General features: G+C 28.6%; 1 protein-coding gene across 3 annotated transcripts in view; it reads right to left on the bottom strand.

The window, feature by feature from the left end:
* Positions 1-13,632, bottom strand: part of 14-3-3zeta (tyrosine 3-monooxygenase/tryptophan 5-monooxygenase activation protein zeta) — a 46,592-nt gene extending 32,960 nt beyond the window's left edge. For all 3 annotated transcript variants that reach the window (XM_067269458.1, XM_067269460.1, XM_067269459.1), the window contains exons 1-2: positions 13,474-13,632; positions 12,969-13,275 (exon numbers count right to left, since the gene is read on the bottom strand). In XM_067269458.1, the coding sequence (XP_067125559.1) occupies positions 12,969-13,262 (294 nt within the window). In that variant the 5' untranslated portion in view covers positions 13,263-13,275; positions 13,474-13,632. The remainder of the gene's footprint in view (positions 1-12,968; positions 13,276-13,473) is intronic.
* Positions 13,633-22,045: the final 8,413 nt, after the last annotated feature.

Raw genomic sequence — 22,045 nt, 5'->3', positions numbered from 1 at the left:
ACCAGAAAACAAATCTTAAAATGTTTTATGACACTATTACTGTATTGACCAATGAGTACTACTATAGATTACTTTTTGCACTAACACCTGCATACTTGACTCTTATGGGACATTCCAATTTTCAACACTGACCTCAACTCAACATTTACAAAAGGAACGACTTTTAACGAATGGTGAAGTGGTGCTGTTGTCAATGCCGACTCAACGGATATGTTGACTGCTACTTTCCAATAAATTGTGGATAATTGGAGATATTTCAATGAAATCTATCTTGCCAAGAATGGAATTATGAGAACTAAGCTATTTGTACTCGAGTTGAAACATCATTGACGATGTCTAATTGTTGACTTCAACACTCACGTTGAAAATTGGAATGCCCCGTTACTAAGATCTGCAATGTTCATCCCAAGACAACTAAATTTCCTAATATTTATTTTTAAAAAAATGTTTAACTATTTTACCTTTTCAGTAAGGAAAAACTTTTTAGAAACATACTATTATGCTATTGAGTATAGTAGACCTGCGGTAATCCGACAAACGTTTTGCAAGGTGGTGTCGGATGATCGAATTCGTCAGACTATAGAGCAGCAATTCTTAACAGGGGGATCATGGCCTCCTGGAGGTCCATGAGAAGTTTGCCGGGGGCCGCCAAATTATGCAAAATTTTCTTCAGAATATAACAAATATCATATTGAAAAGTGAAATAAGATATAGTTTTTATTATTTATTTCTTCCTACATACAGCTTTGTTAGTACAGAAGAAATAAATGTAAATATGCTACTTACACCACAATATTTACTTCTTTTATTACAAAGCAATTCTAAGAAACTATTAATGCTTGGAATTTTAAAAATAATTAGGAAAATAGTAGGCTTAATAGTAGGTTTTGAAAATTTAAATATTTTTGCAAACAATATGCAAAATCTTTACGACAAGTTGTGGGTGTTTTAGTTTAGTTTTAGCATCAACTTTGGATCGATTTATCAACATGTTTCTTATTTTAGTTTGTTAAAAAATAATAAGTTTTCATGTTTAATTGTGAAGTTTGAATGTTATTTAAATAGATAATAAAATTATGATTTACATTTATTATATAAAAAAATAAAGCAATAATAATAAAATCAATTTATTACAGATAATTTAACAAATATAAAATTATTATTTAAAAAAATGGGGGACAAAACAATTATGAAATATTTGGTGGGCTGCAAGTATAAAATGGTTAAGAACCACTGCTATAGAGTACTGCCACTGATCCCTTGTAGTCCAGAACTTTTTGAAAAGGAGTACCTTGTAATCCAACAAATTACATACTTATAAAAATGGTAAGATCAAATCTATATATACTACATAATATACAATATGGGACTTAAGTGAATTAAACAACACAATAGATAGCATAGGGTTTATTATAAAATTATCATCATTAACACTAAAACATTTACAAAAAATAATAACTAATCATATTGATGTCAATCAATTACATACAACATATGTTAAGTATTTCCAAGGTACTGTACATACTATGTATGATCTTAATTTGAAAATGGATAAACAAATAAATTTATGGTGCATGCAAAATGTTATAGGCATGTCAGATTATAGGGGGTGCTGGATTAGGGCCGGATTACCATGGATCTACTGTATTCTATAGACTCCCTGTCTATATGTTCTATGTATAGAGTCTATAATGAGAAAATGGCCATATAAGTAATGCTTTTCTATTGACAGTCTGTGATCATATGATTAAGCTGCCATTATTCTTCCAAACACGTTAGCAAGATTTGAACAAAAGCTTCATGGATAAATTTTATCATCATCTATGTTTGTTGTCTGCAAACAAATTACAATTAATCACAGGTTAGTGATATTAAGAATATATAAACAATATTGTGGCTAGTGACAATATACTATTTATTTGTATTAATCTTAACTTTGAATTTGGTGAGAGTTATATACAAATATATTTTTTGGTTAAACTTACTTATTTTACAAACTTTAGAAGTTAAGACTTCTTAGAGTATGACTGGATGTGATTTCAGCTGCAAAAACCACAGCGAGAAAGGTTTGAAGAGTTTTTCGAAAGATTCTGCACATTGTAAAGTTTGGGAAACAAAAGTAAAAAAAAAAATAAACTGGAAAGCAACTGATAGAAGCTATTTATGTGAAGTAGGTGAAATATGATAATGAATTTTCTACAAAAAATCATTCTCAAAAGTGACAGTTTTAAGAAATAATTTTATTTCCTGTGTTCATTGCAACTATATGTGTGTTTGTAACTACGTTTTTCAAATTTTCACAAGAGGGCACTTTACCATAGCATAATTTAGGCAGAAAGCATATACAAAAGTATAGGAACACCACAAATTATGTGTTTTTTCAAAATTTATTTTGAAATTATTACTGGAAATATCATAAATTATTTTTTATCATTATTTTAATTACTTTATCAGGTTCTTTACATTTCATAAAGCATCAAATTTATTTTTCACAAATATTCATTTTTTTTGACGTGTTACAAAAGTATAGGTACACTTTTTTTAAATATATTTTTATGCAATTTTAGAATTAATTTCAACACTTAGTGTTTGGTTTCACCCCCTATGGCTACAATTACTTGAAACATTCTGTTAGGCATGGAGTTTATTAATTTTTTTTTAATTGTTCATCCTTAATTTCATCCCACGCATCCATTATTGCAATTTTCAATTGATTTACAGATTCAGATTGTTTCCCCCCCCTTTTTTTTTATAAACAATGGCTGCTAAAATCCCCCATAAATTTTCAATGGAATTTAAATCTGGACTAAATGAAGGCCAGTTGATTACATCAATATTTTCTTTTTTAAACCAATTTTTTGTTGACATTGAGGCATGAATGGAAGCATTATCTCGTTGAAACTTCCAATTATGACCTCTAATTAATGCACCAAATATATTATTATTAAAAAATAAGTCTTAATACTTTTCTGAGTTCATATTTTTGTCAACAAATACTAAAATCAGTTTTACCTCCCCATCCAAAACCACAGCAAATCATTATAGACCCATCCCCTTGTTGCTGGCTTACTTTAACTCTGCTTTCTCTTTTTAAATCATGCCAATATGAAAACCCATCAGGGCCATCTAAATTAAACTTCTCATCTCTAAACATTATTTCCTGCCATTTAAGTCCATCCCATCTTGTCTTTAGCCCAGTTTAAACGCATTGGTTTGTGTTTGGCAGTTAAAGTGGTTTCAACTACATTTTTAAAATATTTTACATTGTCATTGTTTTTTAAAGTTCTCCAAACAGTCACATGAGATATATCTACTGGTAAATCAGCAGCAGCTTGCCTTGTTGACATGTTTTTATTAGTTATAAGCTTCAAACCCATCTCTCATTCATGAATGTTAAACATTTAGGCCGTCCTGACTTCCTTTTTTGCCCATAATTTTCACCTTGCAAAACATTTCGAATAGCATTCATATATCTATTTACAGCTGCAGCAATTTGCCTCAAACTTACCTGAACCACTTAAATAATAAATTTTACATACTTCTTGTTCCTGAAGTACAGTTTCATGAGACAGCATTGAAAATGTTTATAACATTCAATAAAACATTCAAAAAATCCACTATGATAGTTAAAAATGATATCTCACTCTAGTGGTGATAATTTTATGATGATAAAGTAATTTTTAAAGAGACTTAAGTGGTGTACCTATACTTTTGTAACACAAAAAATGAATATTTGTGAAAAAGACACTTATGCTGCTTTATGAAATGTAAAAAACCGGATAAAATAATTATTATTATTCCCAGTAATAATTTCAAAATGAATTTTGAAAAAACACAAAATTTATGGTGTTCCTATACTTTTGTAACAGACTATAGGATGAGTATTGTCATCTTCATAAAACATGGTTCATAAAGAAACCTTCAGCAGCCAGTTGATATTAAAGATCAAATAGTGAAAACTACTGCACTGCTACAGACTGCAGCAGTTTACCTGCAAATGGTTCAACTAGTTTTATGCTCTCAGTATTTAACATTTTTGTAACAGATTGCTTCCAAGATCTGAAATGTAAATATCAGACAAAGGTCCAGGTAGTGAAACCGGCACATTTGCATAGTAAGTGGCAGTTGTGGGTTAAAGTCTCACTCTGAACAAATTATTTTTTCCAAGAACTTCCTAAATTAATTATAATTAAATTAATATTTATTATTAAGTTTAAGAGGGTGCTTAATGCCTCCCTCTAGGCCAAATTACTTAGCATATTAATAGTGGTAATATAACCCAATCTAATCTGGAAAATTGTTTGGCTTTAATATACAGGGGTGCAAAAGTAGGTACACAGTTGAGAATCTGAGAAATACAGATGTTTGGTATTCATTATTATTATTTTTATCATCTTTTATTAGTTTGTATTCATTACTTGTGACTTAATTTGTACATAAAAATAAATGTTTGTTCTTCCTATTTTCTTCCTGTATGTTTTTACCATAATAATAACTATATACCTACTTTTGCACCCTCCTGTATCAAGTTTACAGATGTTTATGTTTATACATCTCTAAGGCCGAGAGACTCCACTAGTGTAAAAACTTTTAATCACATGACTATGATATTTTACACTGAAGCAGGTCGTAAAACCAGCGTAAAATGAGTTGAACAGTGTTCAACTTTTGACGTGAATACATCCATAAAACGGTACCATTCACCAATCAGAAGTCAGTGGAATCTAGGTCATTATAACATGGTGCAAAAACGGCAGAAAATGAGCTTTTGTGCATGTTCTTTCATGGCTACTTGGAAAAGACCTAGAATAGATCTGGAAAGATTTATCAAAAACATCTGAAAGTATTCATGTTTACGACAAGAGGTATCTCGATTATAATAATGGATGTCTAAAATACAATATGGATGGCCAAAGAAAAATCCTTCAATTTCGAGGAGTATATAATAAAAAAGCTAAACTTATAAGTGCTGTATATTATCTTAATAATATGATAATAAAAGTTAATATATGAAAGTAAACATATTTTTACTACATTTGTAATTATAGTACAGAAAAAAACTCTTAGAATATAATCATTCAACCTTGTCAACACGGAAGTCGAGAGTATGTGCTAGACTATGTTCAGTGTTACGTCAAGAAACTAACTATAATAGTACTTTTAACTGAATATATTTTAGTCTTTGAAAGTATTTTAACAGTAAAACAATTTTAACTAGGTAACTGTAAATAGATAACATATATACAGCCTGTTTTTAAAATTAACACCACCTACAAAAAATCTAGGAAGTCGTGCCGACTAAAGAGGGGCTTATGCCCGAAACGCATAATCGGCCTATAGGATAATCCAAATAAAGATGATGTCAGTAATGCCAAATGTCTATATTGCACAACTAGGTGCATACAAAAACATTGTCTTTATATCAAATATAGCACATATACAATGTAACTTTGATAGTACAGTACCATCAAAGTAAAAACTTCGCTATGGGAGCCAAACTTCCACTGCAATCCAAGCGCAAACAGGTCACATGATTAAAAGTATTTACAACGATGGTTTTTATGCTTGTTTTTACACTAGGAGTCTTGGCCTAACTCTGCAGAGATGTTGCCATCTTCAAAGTTACACCTAAAACAATGGAACCAACTAATATTAAGAATACAGCTAAGAGGCAAGGAATGATATTACATGTTTCAATACTGAATATTGTTTTCTGCATAAATTATAGTCTCTCCTTGACTTACAATGGGGTTACATTCCAAAAAACACATCATAAATCAAAAATGAAGCAGCAGCAGCATACATGCTGATTAATAGTGGTTTTTTCCAGAAAGGGGGGAAATAGATGGAAGATATGTGCAACGAAAAAAGAATTTTAATTTTTTTGTAAATGCTACATTTATTAAAAGCACTGAGAGGAAAAGGAGCCATCAGTAAACCCACTCAAAGGGTTATTTAACTTAATATTTAACAGGGGACCTATTCTGAGTAGTATCGTTAAGCTAACGAATACGATAAAAACCAGTTTCTATCGGAACCACGTGATTCGCGTTTAATCAACTGTGAAAATGCTATTCCGAGCCGTACGTTTCGTTTTCGGTGCCGATAGCCACGTGCGATAACTAAGCTTTTGTTATCGGTCACTCTCGAGCTGCCGTTAGGAACGTAACGAAAGTGAAAACATGGCGTCTTTTCGTGTAAGAATGATTTTACTTCACAAGCAATTGGAGAGAGGGGACAGCAGTAACACCGATTAAATTTAATACTCTTTCTTCAACGTTAATCTTCAACTCTTTCTTCAGTTAATCAAAAATTAACTGAAGGCCCACCTCCTGTTTGAAACGTTGATTTTTTTTTATTTGTGAGGCTTTACTTTTAATGTTTGCTTTCCAGTCATTCCATGTCTATGCAAATAATATTTACATTTAATAAGATGTATTGCATTTGACATTTAATCATAATACTAATTCTAATTTGGTTATAAGGTTTATAGAAGTAGAACTTGTGGCAAAATTAAGTGTCATTTTAATTCTTAATGAATGAATTAAAAAATACATTAATTACATAAAGTTATATAGAAATATACAAAGAAACTTAGACATACTTTGTATAATTGTAAAATGTTAGCATTATGTAATAAAATCTACAAAATAAAGATTTCTATTATCTAAGTTTAATGTCGGCTTTAATTCATTAGTTTTAGTATAAAAAAAAATACATTCTATATACATAACTTAACAGTAAACTATACACTATACATAAATGATTATCTATCTCACAAATTATAATTTTTAAAAACAAATATTTGCTTAACGAATGGGCTGACAAAATAGACCCAGTAATAGATCCAGACATTTTAAAAAACAAAACTATATCACTAGTGCTAGTACATGACAATGCTAAAAGCACGTGCTTCGCTTAGAAAATGGCGGGTTGCAGTCACGTGACAAAATACAATGTTAACTAAACTGTGATTGGTTAAAGCATAATAGCTATCAATAGCATGGAACCCAGACGCATCTCGACCAACTACCCGTAGCAAAACCCACTTAACGTGGAGCACAGAATGGCGATTTGTCTAAGGTTCGTTAACTGCCTTTCGCTAAGGGGACTTATCGAATGTCCCGTGTATCACTCATTCAGTTATCGGAAGAGCTCAGAATAGGTCCCCAGATCTAGATATAAACATTTTCAAGAATTAAAAGTAATTTAGTAAAAAGTTGGCAAACCTTAAGTTATATAAAAATGTCATTCATATCAGATATTGTATATGTTCTTTTACATGCAATATTTAAAATTAAAATCTCATTAGTAAATTAATCATATACACTTCTATAAAAGCTAATTTTTTATGAATTAATTCATCATATGAAAAATTTGATTTTAGCACAAGCATAAATATAAAATTGTAAAATAAAATTATTTGAAAGTGAAAAAATATTTAACTGCATAATGACATTTCTTGAAGTCTGGAAATAATAATTTATTGATTTGACCATATTCATTATAAATAATTGGGAATTATACAGGTATCCCTCATGTAACATAGTAGTTACATTCCAAAAAAGTGGTGTTATGCAAATCTGTTCTACTATACAAAACAACTACTAATGAAAAACATGGGGTTACGTTCCAGAAGTTAGCAAAAGTATACTATTCTTTTTCATTACTAAGAGAAATATGTTTACTAAAGCAATTGATAATTATTGATTGGAAATAAATTAACAATTGCAATTAAAAGTACCATATTATGCATTATTAATTTTAGTTAAATGAGAGTATTTTGTTTACAAAGTATCGTCATCTCAGCATTTCTGTTGATCTTGATCAGAAGCATCAGCAACATTTTCATATTTTTATCATAAAATTGTTTTATGGATGATATAAAAATTGTTATTAATCAAAAATTTGTTTTAGCAGGTCAAATTTGTTCAGTGGAGTACCAAGAGACTTTTTCCAGAATGTGTGTTCAAATACCAAGATATTGCTGTATTTTGTTCAACATCTTTACAAATGAAGCAGTTGTTCATTAGGTAACACCTACAGTTAAAAAAAACTAACACCACTTACCTAAATGTTTAAACACGCTTTGCTAAATACAAAGATTAATCTGTAAAAAGAAAACATGGCAACAGTCTTAAGGGATAGTCTGAAAATAATAACTGACACCTGGTTGATAGGAAAGTTAAAACAAGAAAAAATAAAATTGCACAATCTGTTTTCATTAAAGTAAACTGGACTAAAAGCACAAAATAATTTGAAAATTTCAATATTCTAAAATTTATGAGCAAATTGAGACAACATGCATGCTTAAATCGAATAAAAAAAAATTGAATAACGGAATTTGCACTTAAAAGTTCTGAAATTTTATACAGATGATTTCCCGAATTCTCAAACTGTATAGTTAAACCAGAAACAATGTTGTACAGGGGATTGCACCAATTTTCAAATGGTATTAGAGCAAAACCACATTGTACGAGGGATACCTGTATATGATTATTTGTTTTGAATATATAACAACAATCTAAAATGTCAGAACAGAAAATTTCATTTTCTGCATGATCATAACTGTACAGTGGAAACTGCTATTTGAACAGGATGGGACCTGACGGCCTTTGTGTTTTGGGCACATGAAGTACTGCAAGTTTCATAAACTTTCAAATACTGTATTGAAAATTAAGTTAGAATTTGAATAAACTAATTTACATTACATATACGACCTAGTTTTACGTGACTACAATTGACAGACGACAGTAATTTCCAGTCACACGAAGAGTTTGGTCTACTACACACTAGTATGGACAACACTATACATTCTCGTTTGTTTTTTAGTAGTTTCATATAGATCACATTTCTACTGTATAATTTACTACAAAATCAATCTACAGAGTTGGTGGAAAGTATGGAAAGTAATTAGGCATTGAGAAAACTCACTATAATTTCTACAGTTCCAATGCAAATGATAAAAATTATACATGTACTGTATCTTATTAAATGGAAATACCTTAAATTAAAAATTTAGGCACTGGCAACATCCAACAACATATTTTCCTCAAATTATGATGTGGATGAATGGTCACTTCTCTGCATCTGCAACCAAACCTGTGATCATTTTAGACCCAGTAGTTTCTCTGCAGATGTCTGCAGTGCCAGATGAAGAAAAATACTAGTTTTTTGACAATTTTTGCACTTTTCAACTTCCTTATAAAAAATTTTGAAATTTTGCACACCACCTAAGAAAAATTTTCTTTTGAACAAGATATTTGGAATTACTTCATTCAAGTATTTGGGATGGAGAAATCAACCACTCTGATTCATCCTATATATATATATATATATATATATATATATTAGTGAGTCAGCAACTTTATTTTGCAGCAAGTCGATGCTATGACCCCTGATTCCATTGATTGATGTGGACACACACAAATTTTATGATTGCACTATAATTACAAAAATATCTCTAAATGCCTAGTTACTTTCCACCCATCATGTATACAAAGAATATACAGGGTGTCCCATATGTCTGGACCCATAAAAGTTTTATTGATCTTGTTTACTCTTTTACATGTAAAGCATGTGCTAAGTAAGGAGGAATGAATTTAAGTTATTTTGATGGTAAGACCTTGCAGTCAAAATTTGCCAGAGTTTAATAGGTTGCATCCAAACGCCCCACTGATCACATACAGCAGTATAGATACAACCTGTTTAATTTTGGCAACTTGACTGTGGGTTCCCACTATTGAAATGGCTTGAATTAACTCTTCCTTCCTCAACACCATGCTTTACCTGTAAAAAGATAAAGAATATCAATAAAACTATGGGTCCAAACAAATGGAACACACTGTATAACTCATTTCATAAAACTTTACTGGACTGTAAAAATGCATAGTAGCAGAGACCAGTATACTTAGTGAAAGGAAGACTTGAAAATGTGGTAAGGTTACTGTATGTTACCAAAACAGGTCCTTGACTTTTATAAAACCTCCATAGCCCAACCAAGTACCACATGTGACTGGCCAAGATATTAACGTGTTTTAAAAAGTAATGACTTCTCCTGCATTGGTTTTAATTCAGATTTTAAAAAGCAGCTGGGCCATAAACAGATCTTTTTTCTCTTCCACAGAATTGTTCAACAGGTACTTGCATGTGAGATATAGACTAATTTAAAATAGTATCTCATTACATCATCCACTACAGTGTAATTGTTTGAACAAAAGAACAGACAACCACAAATCATGCCAAAATATAGTAAGCGTATTCCAAAGATTGCATAAATTATTCCAATATTTGACAATGGTGTAAAATGTTCAAACAAGTTTGATCTATGGGTGGGAACTTTTGTAACATCCACCATACATATCTGACTACTGACTAATGACTGAAGTTTCTCAGCAAGAGGTTCCAAACAAACTGAAATCTGGGATTCAATTTTCAAAAAACAGACTTTTGGGAAATTGATATTTTCAACCTTGTGAAGCACTGGGATAAGTGCATAAATGTTTATACAGTTCTTATTAAAAAAAGTAAGTCTTTATTTATATGTTTCATTTTGTATGTTCAGTTTGAATAAAATGCACTGTTGAAATTAGAAACAAGTATTACTTTTTCAAAACACCCTCATGCATGATGATATATATATATATATTATACACACAGATTATATCAGTGGTTCTTAACCTGGGGTGCAAGAGAGCATATCCAGAGGTGCAAGAGAAATTTCAAAAATTAAAAAAAAAAAAAATAAATAAATAAAAAGATAGCTAATATGCATATGGAAATGGAATTTGAAAAACTAGACTTAGAACAATTCTGGTGTAAACAGTTAGCTTATCCACAACTGGCAAAAGCAGCAGTAGACACTTTTACCATTTGCCACCACCTACCATTGTGAAATGGGATTTTCAGCACTTTTGCACATCAAAACAAAAGCCAGAAATTGCTTAAATGCATCTGATAACTTATGCATGGCTCTTTCAAAAAAACAACCTTGTTTTAATAATTATTATGAATAAACAACAACCACTTAGCCATTAAAATTTAAATATTGCTTTTTATGATATATAGTAATATATATTGTAAATAAGCATGGCATTTGTTTATGCAATAAATGTTTTCTCTTAAATAAAAAATACACACATTTTTTAAGGGGGTGCGAGAGCTTATTTTCAGATTCAAGGGGGTGCTGACCACTAAGAAGTTTAAAACCATTGGATTATACTATATTTTACGGACTATAAGACGCACTTTTTTCTTCGAAAAATTGCATCCAAAATTCAGGTGTCTCTTATAGTCCGTAGCATCTTATAGGTATTTTTTTTAAAAAATGCTTAAAAAGTAAGGTGCGTCTTATAGTCCGTAAAATACGGTATGTATTAATCTATTTTTGTGTAAAAACAATTTAAAGTTTTAAATAAGCTTTTTAACCCTATCTTGAATTAACTACAAAAAATAATTTACTTCTAAAATTTCTATTTTAATAGGGGTAAATAAAAGTCAAACTGCCTAATGCTGATATATTTTATCCTATTAGTTAAAATCAATATAAGTTTGAATGTACAGATCATAACTTTTTTTTTTTTTTTTTTTTTGGTAGGAATTAGCATGTATAAGCTCTTGAAATGCTATGCAAAAATCTAGCAATTCTAGTACATTATTAAAAATTGTTGCAGTCTTAAGTGTTTCACAATACATTTTAATTTAATATTTGAAAACAACTGAATGCTGATAGTCTTTTTTTTTTAATTGCAATAGTTGAAAGTTTCACGTAGGCAAATTTAGGTATTACTGTCTAATAAACTTGGCAGATGTCATGTTTGGAGTATGGTCAATATTTCAATACAAACAAAATCAATTCTAAATAAATAAAAATTCAGTTGAAAATTAGTTACACCCACTGACTGATATTCAAATGGTGCATCAATTCTTACTTTCACTTGCTTCACTTATATCATTATATCCAGTTTTTCCACAAATATTTTTGTTATACTTAACAGTATATAAAATTTTATGCTATATTAATTTTCAGAAATTAAAACATCATCTTCAGTTCTGGATAAATTTAACCAAATATACTTACTCTAGAAATAAAGACTTCTTAAATCATATCATGACTGCATATTTTGTAAATTTATTCTGGAAGAGAACTATTGAACAATTGCACTTTTATTTTATTAGGTTTAAATATAGAATGGAGTGTCACTCATTTTATTGATTATGAAAAATTTACATTCTTCAAAAATTTTATATACTTAATAATTATGCACATACCTAACTTATGTTCAAAAAAATATTTACAAAATGACTACAATGTGTATTTGAAAATTAAGCATATTTAGTCAAAAACAAATTTATTTAATACCCCAAATTATAAAACTTCCACTTAAATAAAAATTAGGGTGGTTATATAATTTTCATTCAATAAAATAAAATTTTTTAATCTGTTATGATTAAATTAATGTATCATATTGACACAATATCACAGATTCTTACAACTTCAAATGTCTAGTAAATTCAGATTGCATTAAACTGACAAAGTATCAACTTTTTAAAAAAATAAATAAACGATTAATAATATTTGTAAATTGCGAATCTTCAATTAGATTTGAATTCCTGGTTTAAAATAGGAGAAACTAACCTCGATATTTTTACACAAATGTCAGTTTTAGACTTTACATTATCGTTTTTAAAATGTGATAACATTTGTATAAAATCAATTTGAATTTAGTAAAGGTAAATTCTTATTTTTGACTAAACCGGTAAAACGACCATAAATCGAACAGGATTTCACATCTGTGCAATTTTCCCGCCTTCTAAAACTTATAGAATCTTTAATATAGAAATTTCTTGATATAAAATAGGCTTAAGACGTTAGGCCTAGCCGACAGTTCTATTATTAGTCGCGCAACTCATCGATTTTGATGGTTAAACGTCATTGAGATGTAAATGATAGTGGTAGTTTAACTTACCAAGACATCGTAGCAGATCTCTCTTAGTTCCTTTTCGACTTTTTCCCGATACTCCCTTGCCATTTGCTGCTTCCTTTCGCTTCCTTCTGTCTTCTGCTCGATGCTCGAGATCACCCTCCATGAACTCCTCCTTGCACCTACCACATTCTTATAGGCAACCGAAAGAAGATTCCTTTCTTCGTTGCTTAATTCTACGCCCGTTTCTGTTACTTGTTTCATTGCAGACGCCATGTCATCGTAACGCTCGGCCTGTTCTGCTAGTTTGGCGCGTTGTACCAGCTCGTCTTTATCCATGGTAATTTAGAGACTGAAAGTCAAATATAAAACAACGGTCACAATCGAAAGTCTTAGAAAAGACCGAACGAACTCCGAAACGCCAAGATGGCGGACAAATGGGAACGCAGCGTTCCTTCTTGACGGTCGCTCCAAATGGCGATTCGGAGTTGATCAGTCGAGTCTCGTGTACAGAAATGTTCTCAATAGCCGGAAACTCTCGTATAGTTACCCTATTAAGTTAGAAGTTATGGAATTCTTCGCCCTTTTTAACTCGAATGTATTCTTCTATTAAGGTAAGAGTATGCCGGTCGACGAGGGTTCCTCCTAATAACTACGGGGTCACAATTGTGAAAACACGAAATGATGACGTCACCTCCGTTGCTAGGTGACAAAGCGTTACGCATTGCGTCTAGAATTTTTTTGTGAAATTATTTACAAAAAATATTCTGTATCGGTATCTTTTTTTTAACTCGCAATAAAATTAATTTTTTTTAATTATACCGTGTTATTTTTTGTACAATATTATTCAATATTCAAGGTACAAAAATTGTTTGACAGGCGCATGCGCATTATGTGTTAAAGTAATGAAACACGTGTGCGTTATTTAATGACCGATGTAAAAATTTCGTCCAAATCGGTTTTATTTCACATTATATTTTACGTTATATTTCGATTTTATAAAAGTTTATTAGTATAATGCTCTAACTCGCGATGAAAAAATACTTGAAAGTAATAGATTAAAGATAGGGATAAAATTCTGTCATCTGCAGAATAAGCTAAGATAGTTTGAATTTTAAAGATTTCATACACTCGCAGATCACTCTCTGTTAAAATCTTGTTAATGAAACTCTCTCTATTTGCCGTCAATATATATTTTTGTTTTTAATTGGAATTCAACAGCTAGATTAATTTTCAAGCATTTAACTAGTAAATTTATTAAATAAATGCAATTATTAAGAACTTATATAAGAATTTTGCGGTTTACTATGTTTTAATTCAGAATAAAATCAAATCAAACATCTAAATTTAAACTAAAATATTGTTATCTGTTAAAATTAAATTACTAGTATTACATATAAAATTATAAGTTTCTCATACTCGAAATATTTACAAATTTTTTAAAATAAATAAATATATGATAAAAATTTAAAAATTGAAGCTACTATTTAGTTCCAAAACCACATTAATTTTATAATTTTTGAAATTTTATGTTAAAATAACTTTTCAAATGATGTTTATCAAATTATTTAAGCTTATGATAGAATTTGTTTTCAATATTATTTAAACAAATTAAATTTTTAAATACATTAAAATTTCTTCTAAAGTTATAAATACTATCATTAATTTATATTAATTTTCAAAAATTGAAATTAAAACATAAAAAAGTTATTTTATTTTGTTTCATTTTGCTAAATTATAAACTTCTATTCACTAGTAAATATACTAAATTTGTCATTCGTTGCAGTTTCTAATACTTCATGTTATTTATGATATTCAGAAGATGAAAAAAATTATAGATTTATTTTTAATTTGAAAGAAATATTATAAATTAATTAATACTATTTATTTACTAAAATATAAAAAATAATTTATTAAATCTTTCTAGATAGTGAATTTATTATAAGGCTGATAACTATAAACCTTAAATACAAAGATATGTTTAAACGTTATTTAATGTTATTTGAGTATAAAAAAAGAACGTAACATTGATTGTTTCCAAATAATACTAAAAAATTGATCAAATATATACGAAAATGTCTAGATTAAGATAGTTAATATTATTTCAATACTTGGAAATATATATTTTTGTATATATATATATATATGTGTGTGTATATGTATTAATTTATCTTATCTTAAATAATTAGTTAGTGATGTCTCATTAATATCATTTTATTAATAATTATAAAACTATATAATTTTGCAATATAATAACAGTGTTCTTATATTTTGATTAATTAAATATTATTGTCTATTTACTTATTAAATTATTTTAATTGCAGTTTTTAATATGACTATAGAATCGTTTCTGGTATTTGAGCACTTGAGAAAAATTCATTTCCTCAATCTTATTCGTTTCCTTTGATAGCATAATATTTAATTTAATATATAAATTTAAAATAAAGATTTTATTAAGTCATTATAAAAATTGCATATTCTTTAAATGTAAGCAGGCTGATAAGTTTTCTAATGCTATCAAAATTTTGATATAAGTTAATAATGCTTTTTTAATTTAAAAATTAAAAATATTTTTTATTTTAATTTATTGTTTCAAAATATAATTGATGATATATTTTATATAAAATTTTATAACGGCATATTATATAAATAAGCTTTTAAAATAATAATCTATATAAGAAATATAACATTATAACTGCTTATATTTTATATTACTTGTGTAATTTTTTGTTAAAAAACATATTTAAGTACATTTTTGTATACATACAACATATACCGTACAAATAATTTTTAAAACATTTGCATTTCCGTGCAGAAAAATTCTAAAAAAAAAAGAAAAAAAAATAATATATATATATATATATATAATTTTTACAGGATTTTTCAGCATGTAAATGCAAATATATTATTAAAAATACGAAAAAATGAATAAAATATTTACTGAAAATACATTTAACAAAGAAAGTAAAGTATTACAAATGTAATTACAGTTTATATGTAACGTCAGGAATCACATTATAAAGTTATTACATAACTTCAGTACTTTTGATAACCCTTACTACGTTTGTAATCTATTCTGTATGTTCTGAGAGATTATAAGAAATTCAAATATAAAAAATTTATTAATGCAAGTTTATTTAAATACTGGATAAAAATTTCATTCAATACTTTTTATATATGTAAAATTTAAAAAAGTAATTCAATTATAGAAATACTATAATATAAATATGTTAAGCATATATCTAAATATAAAAGAGAAACTATATTCATAATATCTCTTCTTTATCTAATATTTATTGGATACAATAAGTATTTATTAATTTTCCAGTGCATGTGTCATAGAAAATAATAATAATTGCAAATACATTAATATAAAGAAACATTATGAAGGATTTTTACATTTTTATCTGAGAACTAAGCTAAAATTATTTATTTTTGTTTACATTGTTTATATTTTCTAGAAGGCTAATTAGTTTTTAATGTGGAAGAAATGTTTATGTATACATTCAAATTATTGAAATTAAATAATTTTAAAAAATAAAAAAATTTTCTTGTTAAGAATTAAAAAAAAAATTATTAAATTTATTTTTGTATTTATCATCTCTATCTAGGCTAATGTTTTTCCCCCCATCAAGATCATTTCTGAAGTATTAATGTATTAGAAATTTAATTTTTGGATATAAAAATCATAAATATTTCAACATAAAATATATTTCGAAAATATATTGTTTTTGTTTAAAAAAATGAACGTAAGTAATTTTGATTTTACGATCGATTTAAATATTATACTACGCCATCTGACGTTTAGTTTTGAAAATACCAAAGATGTAAAAACTTTTTATTGTCATCATTATTATTATTATTTGGCAATATTGTTATTCAAGATATGCGGAAAAATTTTCTCTACCTAAAAAGTAAAAATTAAAAATTAGAAAATAAATATTTTATCAATCGTGTAAAGATAAATTTATGTTGATAATACAGCATATCAGTGTATCGAAATTGATTTGGATTTTTTTAATGAACATAAAATCTGATAATAAATAGTCGATTTATTATTTAAATATGTTTTCTCTTCACGAAACTGGACACACTTGTTTACGTTCAGTCTTATGCATTTATATCCTACCTGGTTCGGTTGTCATAGCAACGATTTTAATTCAATTTTGTGATCGTTTCGACGTGAGAATGGAAGATTTCTCTCAATAACCGAATGATAATATTCAAGGTCTTTATTTTTTTTAATAATTTTTGTTTGTTTTCAAATCGTAGACTTTGAGATTTTAAGTTTAATCTTTCTATTCTCAATATTTTAAAACTAAACTAATAATAATAATAATAATAATCTCTCAATTATCTGAAATTAAAAAAAAAAATCTGATTTTTTATATTAACTTCCCTCCCTGTAAAATGACTAAAAAAATTATTTTCTCGTCTCTGAGGAATTAGATTTATTTATTTTAGTGTGAAGAAGATTTTAAATATGTTTAAATTTTAATTGTTTTGATCAATTGAAATGTAAAATAAATTGCTTATTCAAAACCGTTTAGTTGAAGTATTTAATATTTTAATATTATAGATTAAAAAAAACTTGTAAACAAGAATTTCATTTCGTAGAATAGATGCACTCAACGAAAGTTTGTCAGAGTCTCTCATTAACCAATGAAATTCAAAAACAGCATCTTCCCCCTGACTACACTAATTGGCACCGTTCCGTCGCTATAACAACGGTAACTATGGAAACAGAGATGACAAGGGTATTGATCATGAGTCTCTCGTGTCTCGCTCGTGCTATTTACATGGTTCATATTGGACGGGATGAATAAGTATCAAAATCTGTGATTGGTGAGCTTCCTATCATCGAGATTTTTTTTATGGCAATCGCACCAAATTTCCATTTATCCATATTAAATTCCAATGGGACCTTGACCTAGTCTAAATAGAAATCACGTTAAAAAGGAGAATATCGGTATTTAATTATAAGACAGACAATCTTTAATGGATAATTTAAAAACGTGATTCACTTGAACTAGGACTAAACAGCGAAAATCGAAGGTTGAATGACCCTGGGCAAGTTGGAACAGTCTACGTTCTGTCTCGTGCGAAAATATCGCACCCCATCGACGTCTGGGCAATCTGCGTCCTTGTACGCGTCACTTGCTGTGTTCTATTAAGACGAAACGGTTGCATGCTTTTTAGAATTTGCCCTTTTCTTTTATCAGTAAATGAGTCAAGGATTCCAAAAAGAATATACACATATTGTTTTTCGAATATACGCGCCCTATGTATAATTCAGTAACTTATATAGGGCATATATATATAATATATATGCCCCATGTAAATTTAATTTGATTCATTTTTCATATTGTCGCATATCTGACGGAAAGAATTAATATGGAATACTCAATATTACGGAAATGAGGGAAATTTCGCATCAGCTGTGGCTTAATGAACAAGAAAACGATTAGACTTTGACCTAATTCAATCCGTTTTGCGGAATATAAGTAGGGCATACATTGCAATTATCAAATACCAAAAAATGAATACAATACATTATGGAAATATTTTCCGATATATTCTAATATAGATGACTGACCTTTATTAAAACTTTAAATATTTCTGAATAAAATTAGCTTTGAAATTTGTTATTAAACATTCAACTTTTAAATATATATATTTGTCTTAATATCGGGTCCGAAATATCGTTCTGATAGGGAATGCCGTGATCCAGACATAAACGGCGCCAGATTACCACTCCCTATGAGGCTACATTATTCGGGAATGAGTCAGACGACGTCTGCCTTCGATATCGATTTGCACTCGAACGTTTCACCTCTGTAGAAGTAAAGGATCAGCGAGCATCCTATTATGCAGAATTGGTACACTGCACCCGAACGTCGGGACCACGTTAGTTTTTACGTCAACAATTTATTTATCGAGCCAGCTACAGAGTAGTAACACGCAATAGTGACGAAGTGGGTGTTTTATACCGTATACGCAATCCCAATGGGTGTGGCTCTGCCTCCAGACATAGAGATGGAATGGAGCCAAATAGTGATCAGAGATACAGCTTCCTATATCGAAACTACGCTTCCAATAGGTTTTCATTATTAATAATTACAAGCTATTGTCAAAGTTAAAATCTGTTCAAAAGTTACTAATTTAGCAATATTGAACAATAGATTTTATTATTTTGTTTTTGCATTAAGATGTATTTTTAAATCCTGGACTTAATTTGATTAACTGTATTCTTTAAAGTAATTTATAAACTCTGGAACCACGCTGATGATGATTGGTAAATAACCCGTTTAGTAACCTCTGACATCATCGAAAACCGCAGTGCTGTTATCACATTCTACCGTAATCTACTTCCGGCGCTGTTCGACGTTAGTAGAAACTCGGTCGACACCTCTTCTATGTGTGTATTGGAAATGAATAGTAATAATTTTCTGCGAATTCGTCGAAAAGAAACTCTAGAATCTGCAAAATCTGAAGTAGGCAATCTTCGTTTTATTTCATTTACCGATCGACAAGAATCTCTTTATTTATTTATTTATTTTTTTTTGTTTGTTTGTTTGTTTTTAATGGAAATAAAAGCATAGTCAATGGGCAAGTTTAAAGCGCTCTTAAATTTAATTTGACTTCCAATTTTTATTCGTAAACGTATAGAAAATTTTCGGTTTTGTGTTATTCTTATCTAAATTTTTTCTAGTTAATTTTTAAAACGGATTAATGCTCTATTTTACTTAAAATTTAAAAGTTTTCGTAGTAATTTTGATGAAATTGGATCAGTTTTAGTAAGGTTAAGCTTTTATAGTACATATGAAATTTCCGTAATGATCAATATTGTTGTTGTTTGACACCAGATTGTTGCTATGGTAATTCTATCATCCAATAGAAATATAAAATTATTACAAATAAAAATTTTATTTCATGAATTTAGAATAATTTGATATTTATTGCAACCCTTGATTTTAAGTACATTATTTTAATAATATTTTTAGAAATAAAATATAATGTCTTATCTGCGATACTATAATTTCCTTGATAGAGCCGCAATATGACGTATCACATCAATTTAAAGATAATCTTAAAGATAGGATGAAAGCGTTATTAGCCATTATGCTATTCGTTTATCGCACATTTCAGTACAATTACTGATGTTTTTTACATTTTTTTTTTTATTGAATATTTTTCAAATTATTCGAGTTATTCTTGGTCCACTTACCTCATCGAAGCGTGACCATTATTATTTATTATAAGAATCGGTTCCTGTTCAGTTGCCTTGTATTTAAAATTTTTGAAATGGCACGTTTCTTTAAATTTCATTCAAAGACCATGATCTAATTATCAATTCAAAATAAAAAAACGAATTAATAAATAATTTTATTGGAGAAAAAGGAGACTGAAAAGTATTACGATTTGGCTGCAATTTGAAAATAATTGTAGACCTATAAATTCCCTCTGTCGTCCGTCCGTCCGTCCGTCCGTCCGTCCGTCCGCCCGTCCGTCAGTTTTTCCTTAATCTCGAGGACAGAATTAGATAGACGAAATACGAGATCAGATGTGGAAATCTTAGAGAATAGAAGGCCACGATTAACTACATACGAACTTCCGATACGAAACCGGAAGTCATGTTATTTCAATTCAAAAGTTTTCCCCTGAAAGCAGTTAATAGATTATCGCCACCACTCTATTGTTTAAAAAAAATGTACTGTACCGAGGGCAAGATATTACTAATTTGAGGTAGCGAGTATATATTTTAAATGAAATAAATTTAAAATATTATTAAAAATTGCAGCCCGGCATTGTGACGATCTCACAATAAACAATCACTCGTTGTATTTTATTTAGTAATTGCTTCTATGTTATTTCTCACAGTTAAATTGATTGTTATGTAAAACTAAGTTACTATCACACCTACTGATTTTTAAAATGATAAAATATATGTAAAGGCAGTCCTGTAAAGTCAGCTCTTTCTAATTTAGAATTCTGTTGGCAACATAGAACATATCAAGGTGTCAATATCATCGACCTTTACATCTGACTTGTTCTATTAATTGTGAAATAAACCAAGTTTATGAGCCTAATACATATTTTTACAGGAAAGAAAATAGAATAAATGACAAATTTATTATGTAATAAACTAAATTATAATAATTATTATTTTTTAAGATTTCCTTAAATGGAATTAAAATGGCTACTTTGATGTTGAAAGTTTAAATTAAATGAGGTCAAGATTTGGTCTTATTTGATCTAAGGAAAAACTCACAATAACTTTTATGTTATATTTCTCCTCCTTCAAAATCGCCCTTTGTTTATCTGTAATTAGATCGTAAAAGAAATTCGGTGACCGATTAGACTACGTATTTATTAAACGAAAAAACAAAAAAAAAAAAAAAAATATTTGTATGAAAATCATTCCTGAGCACTGGCATAGAAACACCTGAGAAAAACTCAATAGAAAAGCTTTGTATTGTTTTGTAAGCAGAAATTTTTAAATAAATAAAAGTAAAATGTAACAGTGAGAAAATTTATAAAAATTATTTATATTAATTGCATAAAGCTTTCGACTTGCTAGATATGGAAATTTTTCGATTCAAGGTATGACTCAATTATCTTCAAACTGGATAATACGCCCACGGATAATTGTGAGTAGCACGTTAAGTTCACTTATATTTATTAATATTTTATAATGACTTTTAGTTTTAAAGTATTTCTAACCTAAGATATTTATTTTCACAAAAAAAGGAATGGTAAGTATACATACAAGTGCTTTTCTACAGCATTATAAAAGCCACCAACTATCGAAATGGGTTCATTTACCTCCAATTATGTTACCGTCTATCCTACATAATAAATTCAATATTTTAAGCACATATTTTATTTGTATTCTACTAAGAAAAGTTTGGTATTCTCATTATTGTAACTTAATTATAATTATTACTTACATTTACTTAATTATCAAGTATAAAAGGAAAAAATTTCGCAAATCAAGAAAATAAAAGATACACATAAGGAAAATAGAATTAAATTATTTTAAATATAATAATAATAAAATAAATAAAATTTCGTTATCTAAACTTTTAAATATTGTTGTATTTATTATAAATCGAGGTTTC

Source organism: Centruroides vittatus, unplaced genomic scaffold, assembly GCF_030686945.1.
Source record: "Centruroides vittatus isolate TY-2023 unplaced genomic scaffold, ASM3068694v2 contig_350, whole genome shotgun sequence".
Taxonomy (NCBI): Eukaryota; Metazoa; Arthropoda; class Arachnida; order Scorpiones; family Buthidae; genus Centruroides; species Centruroides vittatus.
The sequence above is the reverse complement of the archived record's forward strand: the minus strand, read 5'-3'. Positions and strand labels throughout refer to the sequence as shown.